The 14192-nt window shown below is 38.7% G+C and overlaps 1 protein-coding gene across 1 annotated transcript in view; it reads left to right on the top strand.

The window, feature by feature from the left end:
• The window catches only part of ttc23 (tetratricopeptide repeat domain 23), a 42070-nt gene that overhangs the window by 2748 nt on the left and 25130 nt on the right, over nucleotides 1-14192 (top strand). The window contains exon 2 of the mRNA XM_030135966.1: nucleotides 3365-3444. Coding sequence (XP_029991826.1) covers nucleotides 3389-3444 — 56 coding nt within the window. The 5' untranslated portion in view covers nucleotides 3365-3388. The remainder of the gene's footprint in view (nucleotides 1-3364; nucleotides 3445-14192) is intronic.

Here is a 14192-nt window from a genome sequence, read left to right as displayed (position 1 = left end):
AGTTTAGCATTTCTAAACATGATGCTTTCATTGCTTTACAAGCATCTGCAGATATGTGTAAGGTTAGCATTCTGAATACGTTAACTTAATGAAGATATAACAATGATCAGTCCAAAAACAATATCCTGAATATATACAAAAAATAAAATAAAATAAAATAAAATAACAGTCTATCTTGGGAACCATGTAAATGTTTGCAGTTTGAAAATCTGAAAGTGCTTGCATAGTTTGAAAGTAAATATATTAAAAGGGCATTTGGTACAACATTTCTGCTCTCAGAGAAAGCCTGATTGAAATTGTTCTAGTTTTTCATCTTTTCAGTACTTTTTATACTGTATATATGCAGCATCAGCTTCAGTAAATGTGAATTTTCTCCATCTGTGAACAGAGGAATTTATGTGCTTGAGCACTGACTGTTCTACATTCATAGATTTCACATCAGTATTAAATGATCATTGGAACAGCACATATAAGTCAGAATTATCATTTTATACATGTACTATAACTATGCAAGTAGGATGCTATTCTCCTCTTTTCTGTGCATTGAACACTGTATGCCAAAGGATGTGAAAAAAACACAGACAAACAAATCCCAGCTGTATTCTTGGAGTGTTTTGATTCAGATTACTATCAGCATCTCCCTAACAGCATTTTGTGTTGACACACAGACATGCACTCCTCCCATCTTTACAAAGTGATGCTAGCAACAACAAACAGTGATGGCAGCAAAAATAAAGCCAACACCGATATAATGATTTACATCTACCTATTAATGTGTGATGTGATGAGCTGTAAAATGCAAAATGTGGGTACACATACAGTCGATAATAGCTTACATTAGAATGGCACAAAACTATAAATGAACCTTGGCACAGCATAATTGCTAATTGGCATCTCATTTTAATCATGTACAAAGAGTCAAGTCCTCTCTAGACACCTATGACTCACCTGTTTGCTGCACAAACACTTTCACAGAGCCTGCTGTTCTTCACTTTTACCACTGAATCTATGGACTTCCTTTATCTCTTGCTTTCTTGCGTTCTTCCTCTTCTTCCTGGTGCCTTTGTTTTCACTCTACCCATTCATTTAAGTCAAAGCCAGACCAGCTGGCTTTGGATGCTACCCTCTGAGCCCCAAGAGGCCCAACTTTACGCCCTGTTCCTCCTCTTGTCCGTTGGTTTCTCTGCCGGCACAGAGCAAGGGGGGCAGTGGCTTGAAGGGTAGGACACCAGTTTGACACTTTGGGCATGCGTTATGTGATGGCGCTTGGCTCAGGACTTCTGAGCCAGCCACAGCTGTCACTCATAGCGCCAGAAGGTGTTGAGGATTTTCTCCCTTTTGCATAGGTGTGTAAAGAATGCAAAAAATATAATATTTCTTTATTATTTTTTGTTTTACAAATGTATGTTTATGAATGTTTTTAACATGATAGAATGCTAAGGTATATAATAGTGTTTCAAGGGGATTTAGATATGTGATGTGGTTAATTTTTATAATTTTATGTTGATCACAATTATATCTTTTATAATTTTTACTCTGATGTCCTTGTGTATAGTTTGCCATTATAAATTATGCATGGAAACTTATTATATGTGACATAATAAGTGATTTATTTCAACAACTTACATGCCAAATAACATTTCATTCCAGCAGCACTTTGATGCTCGACAGCTGGCATTTCCAACATTGCACCAGACCACAAATAGACCCAGACACTCTTTCTCTCCAATTAAAAAAGCGCCTAAAACACGCGCCTCGTGCAGTCAGCTTTGTTAGGCTATATAAGTCAAGTCTGATCGACAATATGATAGTTACAAAAGAAAATAGATGTTTGTTTTGTAAATGGGAAAAGCACAAACAGATCACTGAGTCACACAATTTTCTGAGACAGTAATCAGACCACAGAGCTCTGAAATAACATTTCATAATCTGAGGCTCATTAAAACGACCTTTGTGAAAACCCCTCAATGCCCCTAACATCCCCAGTCCTCCAGTTGGTGCACATTCAGTCATGGAAAAAATTGCCCATATATTCCATACTCCCTTTAGACTTTTAAGAAAAACTATGAAATCTAAAGTTACCCTTTAAATAAACTACAGTGTGAGGTCCGTATATCAAATGGGTTTATTAATCAAATGCTGTTTGTACTTCTGTAATAAATAAATGTGATCTAAAGTCCACAATATCCCCATGTAAATGCGTAAAAGTGATGTATTCACAAAAGTCCTGATTACATCAAATGATTATAAAGTGGTGAAACTCGATTCATATAGTCATTTAAATTTTTTATTGATGATACAAATGTCTTCTAACAAAGTCGTATCTAAGGAGACTACAGCAATGTGTTAGATAATCAAATTCAAGATCTAAAAATACTCCATGTCTCACAGTCTGGATCTCTTCTCTCATTACTCGCTGTAATTAAAAGTAACCAAGGCCTGCCGGCTCGAAGTAGCATAGAATAGCACACAACTGTTAATGTGAAGGAATGACATTTGAAATGATATCAGCTCCATGTGGAAGGTGGAGCAGATAACATGGAGACTTAAGGAATCCCGGAAATATGGGTCAATACAAAAGGGTCCAGTTAGGTTGAATGATCAGCTGTAGTCAAAACAAGGCTGTTTCTGTGTATTTGTTATTCAGAGTCACTTCTCAGGTGTTAAGTTTTTTTTTCTTCATGTTTATATCTCACTTCTGTACAACTTTGACACTCTGCAGTAGGTTTTGCCAAGCGTCTGTGCTCTTCCTGAGGCAGAGAACGACAGCATACAAAGGTCCTTATCATGAGTTGATGATCTCTCTTGAGATTACTTAATGTATTCCTCACTGTTTATCACACCGCCGAATGCTTATCATCTGCAAGATGGGGTAGCCCAAACATCCATACTGTCTTCTTTGCTTGATGTGTCCCTTTTTCCTGTAAATGTACAGAAATCCAGATAATAACACAAACTCTTTAATTATCTGCAATATTCACACAAGCCTATAGCTCCATTTATAAAATGTAGTCTCTAACGTACTGAGCTCATTAAAAATTGAACAAGGTCAGGAATGAAACTGCTCTTACCATTATTCATTTTGTCCCTAATTTCAAGTACTATTTAATTAATCACTTGGAATGACTCATATAATTCACAGTGTCATAAGTTGCTAGGTGACATTAGCGAATTTTAGGCTTACAAATATACGACCAAGGAAAACATTTTCTCTGATCTCTTTCCATTTCTCAAAACAAGAAACAGCTGCGAATATAAGAGGTTACATTTATTAAAGAAGAAAAATATTCCCGAAAACTTTGAAGTTCTCTGAGGTGCAACAATTATTTACACTAAAACATTTCACTGTCATCTAATTTCACAGATTTTCTGACTTGATGATTGCATCATGTGCATAAATGTTGCTGTACGTGTGTTCCTGACATCGCCAAAGCCAGTCAGCAGGTGCCATCACTTCACATTCTCACCATTTTCCGTGTAAAGACATGTTGAGGACGAGCAGGATCAACAGAGGCTGCCAAAGGGAATGTGTGGGAGAGACCACTCTCATTTCTGCCTCTTAGCCAGCTCTCTTTGGCATTTAAACTACAATTCCACATCAACTTAATGCTACTGTAATTCATTTTGTCAGACTGTATAGCAAGAAAGCTAAAGATATCTGACTCTGTTGTCAGTGTTTACTTGGAGGCAGCATTTAGAAAACACATGGTGCTCCCCTCGCCAAATGCTGCATTTTAGCTGTAGATCATGTACAGTAGATGCATATTTATGAAAACCTAGGTTAGAATATTCCCCTCAACTTTTGTTTTCAGTATTATTATTTCTCAATTGCTGCTACACTGCTTGCTTTGAACATTACATGCATATTCCCTCACAATGCTCTGTTACTGCAGGCCTGATGTTGAAAAACCTACTCTATCATACAATTGTAGGTAGTAGGTGCCCAGTTCTTGTTGAGTATTATGACTCACACCATGCATAGAGCAGCAATCTAACTCTAATCCGCAAGAGATAATTTGGTATTCATGTTTTACAAATGTGCTTGAGAAAAATCCCTAAATCTTTTTGGCAAGTGCAGTCGAGAAAGTCGTGCAAGCATGTCATCCACCATGAAAAGGCAGCGGGATGGTTGAGCAAAGCTGGGCTTTGTCTTCTGAATTCAGGCTGAAAGACACTGCCATCATCAGCTTTTTTGTTGCAGACTTTGTCTTTCCAGTATTTTACTGGTTTCTCAAAGGTAAATAGAGGCTTGACTCAATGGGGCACATGCAGTTTCCCTACAACAGGTAATAAATTTGCGTGTCAGGCCTGCGCGTCACAGATTAAACATGCTTTGTTTAGGATGATTTATGAGTGTGATGTCGTGCTGGGTGCACTTGGCTGTGAGGAGCTGAGGGTTTGATGGTAGTGAGGGGGTAGCAGGTGGGGCGGTGGGTTGGTGAGTGTCAGATTTGTCTTACAGGAAGACTGATCTGTAGCTGCTCCGAGGGTGCCCACTGCAACACACACCTCTGTCATTAATCACACACAGCCTCAGAGTACAGTGTGCTTTGTCTTCTCCTCTACTCACACCACTGCTGCAAGCTGTCACCATCCTGAGAAAAGCTTAGTTCAGAACAACTATCAAGAAGTAAAAGAAACTGCCTTCTCAACTATAGGGCTTATATATTTTCCTGCAGAGAGAGATATAAAGTTGCAACACTAAAACAAAACCCCTTACTCATTTTTCTCTTCTTTGTATCTGAGCTTTTGTCGCTCAATAAAACCTTGAGATCCTAACACCCTGAACAGCAGAAGAAGTTAAACTCTTATTTTCTGGTCTTTGTCAAGACATGGTGCTGACTATATTGTCTACACTATTTTTCCAGTGTTCCTCCTTCAAAGAAGGTTACCTGGATACACAGGATTAAGATCATTCACTATCCTTACGAGGAAACAGCTGATTCAGCAGGCAGCACAGCTAAAAGCATGTTGACTTATAATCCAAATGCAGTACAGCTGACCGCAGATGCCCCACTTACACTGATCTCACACACATACCTTCCTTTCGAAGCTTGAATGTGAGGTAATTAATCATAGTAAGATTTGGGATTATTTTGGACTATAAGGTGCACATTGACATTTCACAAGTTCGGCATCTTTAATTTACAGAGACTTAAATCAAATGTATTCAGCCTTTAGGAACAGGGGTTTGTCTGTGATATTATTTTCACCACACATAGTTTTATGAGAACACCTTTCATCAAAATCTAACAAACCACTGTGTGGTACAAAATTTCCTTTGTGAATATTTTCATGGGCAACATAAAATAATACTATGTGGTTCTGTGGCAGAAAGAAAAGAGTTCATAAGACCCAGAAAGATTAAATAATTTGAGACACAGGGCAGACACTTTATATAATAACATTCTGTTAAGGCTAATTGTAGAGGCACAGAAAAAAGCAAGCTGCAAATGAAAAAGGCAATTCGCTTTTCAGTCTGACATTTCTCTGTGCATTTTAATGGCATCGCTGGTCCCTGAAACTGTGAAATTTCACATCAAATCCATATTTTCTTCACACTAAAATGTGGGCTAAGATTTGCGATGTACCCTAGGCATCTCATAAACAGTTAATTCCTGAATATAACCCTCGGTGGTCAGGAAAGGGAATAACGATCTGTCAAAATAGAACTTAGGTCCACAAAGCATGCTTTCAGTGTGGAGGGCCAGATATGTGAAGTATATAATTGCATGCACTGTTTAACATTTATTACATTCAGTACACCATTGCGGTTTGTTTATCATAACATACCAGGCAAACAGAGTTAATGTGTGCCTAAGCAAATATTTGCAGCTCTATATCAAATCAGCTACCAAATTAAGGATATCAGAGAGGCCAAATAGGGTCGCTTGTGAAATAACAGAGTTGTTAGGCCATCCGCTGTTTGGCCTATCATACGAGTAGTTGAAGTGTTTGCACACAGAGCTTTGCCGCCTGCGGGCTTATATATCACACTGTGCCTTATTAAGAGCTTTAACAAAATCTGGCTTTCACCAGCCCCCCCTTAGTCACCACTCTGAGGGCAGCAGTCTTCAGGACCTTCATTCTTTATAGAGAGCCAAGTAAAAAGAAAACCCTAGTCCTCCTGAACAGATTGGGGCAGTGTAAATGTGTGCAATAGATAAAAGGTAAGAATAGAGATATTATGTGCTTTATAGTCAGAGCAGAACTGGACTAAGTGATATCCTTCTTCAAGCTTTGGCTCCCACTGTGTGGTGTGAGAGATCAGACAAACTTTGCCATATTGGATGTCATGGATTGATGCGATTAAATTTTTATTTTTCAGCATGCCAAGATGTTCACAACAAATGGTACACATCACTCCAGTAAAAGCCAAAAAAATGGACGATAGTGAACATATATTTTCCCACTCAAAACATCATTTATGATTAAACTATACATTAACAAGCTATGAACATGTTATAGTCTTATGGTCCCATGTTCAGCTTTCAGCCAGATAAGTTATTTACTTATGCAAAAGTAATGAGCAGTGGTCCAAGAAAGTAAACCACTGGCCCGTGAATTGATCGTCTCCAGCTGCATGCTGACTAAATTACTTCACTGTAATCATTCAAAGTTATGATGTATTCTGGGAGTCGCCTTACTATGTCCTATCCCTGTTCTCACCAAAATAGAGGACTCCATTTTATTATAGCATGTTGGGAATTCCCCGCCATTTCCTCATGCTCTTGACCTCCTGCCCTCCATTGTATGTGCGAGGAAAGGGTCTGGGGCCAGAGTAACCCATGCAGCTCTGCCAGGCTAACAGATCGGCTCGTTGTGCCCTCTGCTGCTCCGTCTGCACTGCGGCTCCATTGTTCTGCCCTCTCAAGCCGAGCCGCAAGGCAACTCCTCACCATTGTGTCTGACAGACCTGTAACCTGATACTATGGCAACAGACGCCTGCCTGTTCCCTGTGGAACACTGATGCAGCATGTTTATGTGCATGCATGTTTGTATGCATTAACTTTTAATTTAATTTGCAAAGACAAGCATGGTTTCACATTTGTGGACATAAAATCTAAAAATATATCTTTGTAACATGTTGTATTTGCTTTATGTTTTATTATTGTTTTCACAAGGTGTAAATTAACTGTTATAAATGTGTGACTGATAACTAGAGGCTCTTAGCAGTCACACCTGTGCAACTACATCATTCACATGCTCATCACACAGGAAAAATAAATGTGATCCTGGCACCACAGGCACAGTGACAAACCTGAGACTAAACCATAGTACGATGTGTGTCTACAAAGGCCTGATGCTCCTATTTAAAAGCAAACTACACTCTCACAGTTGCATCTTTACTGCTACAAGAGGAAGACTGACATCTTATCTCACCTCCACAGAGAAATGGAAAAACTGAGCCCGAAGACGCCTATAGTGCAGACACAACACAACAGCCTATACACATCAAAGCACGCCCCAACCAAGCTGAGCATGCCGTTGTGTGTCACTGAGGAATAGTCCTCTTTTTATGTAACACACAGATGATTAAAGAGTTCAACACAGCAAGCAGACTAATGACTCCACTGGGTTGCAGGGGAACTCAGGAGAGAAGAAGGCAGGGCCTCTGGAGAATACTTGCTGAAACGGGGATAGGTTCTAAAATATACAAATTTATTCATCAGAAAGCAGTCTTTTTATGTCATCAATGTGTGCATTTGTGAGTGCGTGCAGGTGGCAGTGAGTGAATGTGAGTGAGGCAGGCGGAGAAGGAGAGAGATGAGAGAGAAGAAGCGGTAGCAAGTCTGATAGTATCAACCTTCTGTGAGCTGAAACATCAAGCAACCGGTAACAGCCACAATGAAAAAACTGCATCTCTGCTATAATGTTATCTTCACTTTCTGCATCCTCCTTTTTTTTTTCTAATAGTGTAATGGATATTTTAACAATCATTAATAAGTCATCTGGCAGGTATGAGTTAACACTGTTTCTTTCCATGTACTGTATGTTGTCATTGAGGCTGTGGCGTCTACATACAGGACAGTGTGTGATTTTTTCTCACTGGATAAATGGACACCACTGGGTCCCTTGTGAGAGATGACAGGGTGATGAATGGTTGCAGTGTCTGTGGGACAAAGTGCAGGAATTATTGTCAGTAACTATAGGGGGAAGAATTAATGACGACAACCTAGTGGCAAAGGGTAATCATAAAAGATTAAGAAAAAGTCATCTTGAGCATTAAAGGTGCAACATTAAAGATGGGACAATTTAAATATATTCCAGCAGCCACTTACACAACTTGTGCCAGTAAAAGTAAATAAAAAGTTTCACAACAACATATTTTACGTCTGTTTTGTGTTTTTACTTGCATTTAACAAAAATCCAGATGAATGCACTCATGGATATTATGATTATACAGTATTGATATAAAAGTATTTTATCGTCTGTTTATTTTATAATATATAAGTATATTTAAGCAAAGTTAGTCACATTCAGTGTCTTAGCCACATGAAGTGATCATACTCACTTGATAAGAGGTTTTCAGAATTTATATGTTGTCGGTGTCAATAAGCCACTGCCAGTGACATTAAAAAAATGTTGATGCTCTTTGGAAAACCAGCCTTTAAATCAGGGGTGTCAAACAAGCGGCCCGTGGGCCACCAAAAGGTCCAATCCAGTCCAGATGAATTTACAAATGTCAAGGGTGTCAAACTCATTTCAGATACAGCTCAGCTGGGTTGGACCAGTAAAATACACTGTTACCCATAAAGTTGGAATAATTTTGTTTTTAGACACGTTCCTCTTTCTATCTCTATTCAGACACATTAGTAATCACCTTTGGCCAGGTGTAATGATTACATACTGAGTTACAAGCCCCTTTTACATAGCACTCATGATTCCAGAACGCTATGTGAAAGGAACACCTCCTTCCGCAACTAAGGTGTGACGTTTTGATGACCTATTGTGTGTGTGACCCCCGCTCTGGGGGGATTTAAAAATGAGCGTGGGCCGTGTACAGTAAACAAACACATCAGCGTGACCTGAAAGATGTCAAACTGGGGAGACGCCGAGATCTGCAAGCTGTTGTCACTTTGGCCAGATGACTCTATCCATGCTAACATTTGTGGAACGGTGAAAGACGGGCTGAGTCTGAAGAGGTTAGCAACACCACTATGCTCAGGGTATTTCCGACATGCAAGTTATACATCAGACTAGACGCTGCACTGCGTCAACACCCCTTTGATTCCAGAATGCAGGTCCACTGTGTAAAAGTCTGTCTCACCTCTGTTACTCCTTTTGGCTGCAGAAATCAGTAGTGGTGGAAAAAAGGTGGGATCACCATCTTACCTTTTTGCTGGGATCTCTGCGTAAAAGTGGCTATGGTCACACTTTATCTATCAAGAATAAATTACATTGTCACAGTCATGACATGACAAGAGGTAAAAATATTTTATTCCAACTTCATGGGCAATACTGTAACAGCATAATAGCGTATAAATAATGACAGTGCTAAAATTTGTTCTTGGTTTAATATGGAAAAAAGAAAACTGTATCATGAAAACATTTACATTTACAAACAATCTATTCACAACAAAATGTGAATAACCTGAACAAATATGAACAACATGAAATGTCTTAAGAAACATAAATGCAATTAATGCCTGTTACTAAATATTTTGTACCTTTGTAGATTCACTGAGATCTGTAAGTTGTAATGCACATTGATTGATTGATGATTGTTAAAATTGTACTTATTTTTCAGTTTGTTCATGATTGTTCAAGTTATTCACATTTCTTTGTGAAAGAATAGTTCATTAATGTAAACATTTTTATGGCTACATTCTACTTTTTTACACTAAAACAAAGGGAAAATTGGAGTTGACATTATGTACATCTTATTTTGTTATTATTTTACTGCCTACTTGAGATCAAATTGGGTTGTATGTGGCCCCTGGACTAAAATGAATTTGACACCCCTACTTTAAAACCTTCAGATGTTATATTCATGAATTTGAAGTTAAAAAAAAAAAAAAAAATGTATGAAAGTAATCTGGACTCCACTAGTTATTGATGTGTGGACATCACTGACACATTTTGAGCAGCTTTTCCCCCAAGAAAGTCTTCTTTCAGTGTAGTCATCCCAACTGAGGTCACGACCTGAAAACACAACAGTGTTGTTAGTTGAATTCTTGATCTGGATGCTCTCTGTTTATTCATTTGGGTTAATATGGTTTCCTCCCACTCTCCAGAGATTTGTTAGTCAGGGTCACATTTAGTGTTGCCAAATCATAGAAAGCCATTGTTCAGCGCAGCAGAGGTAACATGTTGATTATTCAATCACAGAGCATTGGTGTAACTGCAGCAGCTGAGCACAAATCTGTGTTTTACTGGTTCTGCGGTGTGGTCAAGTGCATTGATATTTATGTGTACCACTGTTGTCACTTTATATTTTTTCAACCCCTTTTGACATTCTTTATCTTTAAAGTAACTGCACATCCTGGTCATAATAATAAACCCATAAAGACCCAAATATACACCAGTGACCAAAAGCATCTAGTGATCTAAAATGTTTAATATCTTTAGAGCCACTAATCCTATAAATACATGAAAATAATTGGTGTAAAATACAGTTTATTATCTTTTCATGGTCATCAGATGTGAGCCATTTGGATGTTCATATGCCCCGTAGTGAATGCTGAAACACCTTCATGTCCTACAACATTCATTCACCAGTAAAACCCATGGAGTTTAATCAATGATAGTGGATGAGGACACTTAATTTATGTTCAGTTAATGATATATTTTAATGAAAAAGTCACTTTTTCCTCAAGTTTTCTCTCTTTTTGGTATCATAACCTTCAAATGTGAGCTTGGCATGATGATTAAAGTACATGATCAGTAAAATAAATATAGGAAGATACCTGATTTTCACTGAAAAAAAATGCAAAATGGAGAGGATGATTTGATGATAAACAGTGATAAATCACTTAAGAGAGGTTAAATAGAGAGAAAAATTGATTTGGGAACAAACATAAAAGTAGCACTGGGTCTTTATGGGTTAATAATAAATTAGCATGATGTTATCTTGTGTTATATTCCTTCTACATCATCACTTAAACAATGATCTATGTAGCAGTCATGGACAAAATGTGCTACACTGACCACTTCTTTTTGACATAATTTCTTCATCTTCATTTTTTCTTACGTTTTTACAGATTTCTTTACCCATCCATAAAATAAAGTTCTTTTTGAGTACTCTTTTAATGAGAACATATCTCTAGATTCTTCTATTTTAAGTAGCTTTAAGCGTTTTTGTTTTTTTTTCATCCTTTTGGTTGGAGTAAGTGAGTAGTGTGTCATGAAGTTTGGGGGGATTCCATTCCCTCTCTTGTTGACATAACTCAGAGGCTGTTGTAAGCCATTGTGCTTGGAGGGGAAACATATTCTGTCCTTAGATTAAGGTGCTATTTATACATTGAAAGGAAAAAAAAAACCTCAATAAGCCTTCACTACAGCAACATTTTAGAAAAATAAATCAAACTGAAAGATGTTGAATAAAGAGTCTATATGTACATACACAAAGTACTATTTATATCCACCGAAATAAGGTAAGTTATATTTTTCAGCTGCTTCATTTCTATTGCATAACTAATAGTACATATTAAACTCACAATATACATGCATATCCATTTGGCATAACCAGAGGTAATACATAAAGGCATAATCTGAAAAATGTAAAAGCTTTATTTTATACTTTTAATCCAGTGTATTTCAGATGTCATCAAACAATCCATTTCATTCCACTTCAATATTTTCCAGTCCGGTATAAGTATTTTTCAATTTCTGTTTTATATCCACTAGAGCCTCACTATCCTATTCTCTTTAGTTCAAGACTTGTTTAGAAATAGAATACAATACCCAGGACATAATTTTATCCCTGGATATGGCATTGAATAGTAAATACAAATCCACTAAAATGGTTACTCCTCCTGAGTACGATCCAGAAGGGATGACAACATAAACAATGGCACAGATAGTTGTTCAAACCAGCTGCACAGTGCTATTGTTAGGATTAGCATGGTAATCTCTGGCTGGAAAAGCTTGCTGTAGCAACACCTGATCAGCCGGGGTGGATAAGTATTTGTTATTCTTTTATTTCATTTAATTATTACAAACAGCATTTCTCCATTTCTGACATGGACATTTAGGTATAGCATTAAGCTGAAAAAGGAAAAAAATATATAGTGTGAAGAGAGGTTTGAGCAAAAAAATAATAATGATGAGAAAACAATACATGGATAAATGGGACTTGGGAATTAAAAGGAAGAAAGGAAACATAAAGGAAGAGAAAACAGAGCAAAATGGGAGCTTGTGATTGTCTGGACGGGCAGAAGGCCTGCAGAGCTTGGCAGGAGTCCTGCATCTGACAGCAGCTGCGGCCTCAGTTTTATATCTTAAGGTGGTGCCTGGACTCTGCACCAGCCCTTCTATCTCCTGCTATCATGTTTTCAATCAGAGACGACCATAAATTATTGTCAGCTGTAATCACAGCTGTCCACTGTGGGCCTGCTGAGGGGTCCCAGCCTGTCCTGGTGCATTAAGTCACATCGGATCCTGGCACCTCTGATATGGGCAGTGGGAAGGACCTGCAAGCAGAATGAGACTCAACACAAAAGTTTTAAAGCAGTAGTGGTTATCTGACAGCCTCGATGTACTGAAAATGATCTGCCAGAATGAGGAGACTGAACCCTGACTTAAAGGAACAGTAAACCTGAAAAGGCTCCTTGATAAATGAAAATATTCTGTAGACATTAATCAAACCAGCTTCTGCTTTTAGAATTCAGTGCCGACAAAAAAGAAAAAGCTCAGTTAGCTTTTAGTATAAATAATTACTCTATGCAATCAGACATTGGAATTCATTTGTCATCCATGAAAAAGGTGATATTAAACTTGTCATTTGGATATAGTGCTCACGGAAATCACTGAACATGAAATTGGTGAACAATTCCTTTTATTTTGTGATATTGGAAAGCAGTGCTACATGGCAAACTGTACATCTGTGATCAAACATGATAATTTGTTGTTGCTATCTTTCCAAAAAAGCTGTGGTTTCCTCTAATTTAACCCTGAATGAGATAGGAGAACGGCTGTTAGAATTTCACTAAACGCTGGCACAGCTCTCCTCCCTAAAGTCATAAAACAGACAAACTAGGTTTTCCCTCTTTTTCTGTCCGTAAAATTCATCTGGCTCCTTTGGCAAGCTGCCGGGTAATCGTGGCATGGCCTGTGTTTTTCACGACAGCACTGTTATTTTGCTGTGAAAACTCTCAGCATGGGGTGGCACACCCACCTCTGGCAAGACACTGCTGTCAGAGCTGATCAGCAGAGAGCAGCCTTCCCTTTCAATTAGCCTTGTCTGTCTAAGAACAGGGCCAGGAGCACCAGCACACAGCCACACAGGCACCCAGTGAAGGAACAGCAAGAAGAGCAGGTGGGAGGAGAGGGGAGAGCTGGAGAAGTAAGCCCCAAAACTCCAGACGGGGACTGAAATACCCTCCACTGCTGTGCGCTAAGTCCCTCTGTACCAGAAAGGGCCCTGCCATGGCACGTCACAGTAAACACAGGCAGGCTCCATGGAAACACAGCCATTTGGCACAAAAGCATGGGATGAGATATGGCACCAATGAGGCAGATAATTCCCTGAATAACTATATCTTCCCCCTCATGTGCTATCACAGTGATGAAGAGTGAGTGTGAGAAAGAGAGAGAAAAAGGAAGCCATGCAGGGCAGACGCATGAAATGTAACAGCTATGTCGAGCCTGTCCTCCTCATTGGCTTTGTCATACCTTACCCATGGAGTTACTGACGAAACAACGCACTGCAATTTATATGGAACTAATCAAGAGACAAATTGAGTCTGTGAACGTTGTTTAAGGGGTCTGTGGAACAGTGCTGGGAGAGAAAGGAGAAAGGGTGGCAGCCGTGCCCCTAGGTTGTTTATTACAAATGCCACATTCAGGTGGGATTTGCAGAGTTGCACCCTAGCCAGCGTCTTTCTCTCAGTGGAAATAGCCTGAGGTGGAGGATGGTAAACATGGGCAGCTGTAACACAAGCACAAATGTCTCTGTTGGGTTCAACTGAGAGTTTGAAAAGAGAAACCGCTGGGAGGGGCTGTATCAATAACCTTATCAAGTCTGAAGA

Source organism: Sphaeramia orbicularis, chromosome 6 (genome assembly GCF_902148855.1).
Source record: "Sphaeramia orbicularis chromosome 6, fSphaOr1.1, whole genome shotgun sequence".
In the NCBI taxonomy this organism is placed as follows: domain Eukaryota; kingdom Metazoa; phylum Chordata; class Actinopteri; order Kurtiformes; family Apogonidae; genus Sphaeramia; species Sphaeramia orbicularis.
Note: the sequence above shows the minus strand (reverse complement) of the source record. Positions and strands in the feature narration are given on the sequence as shown.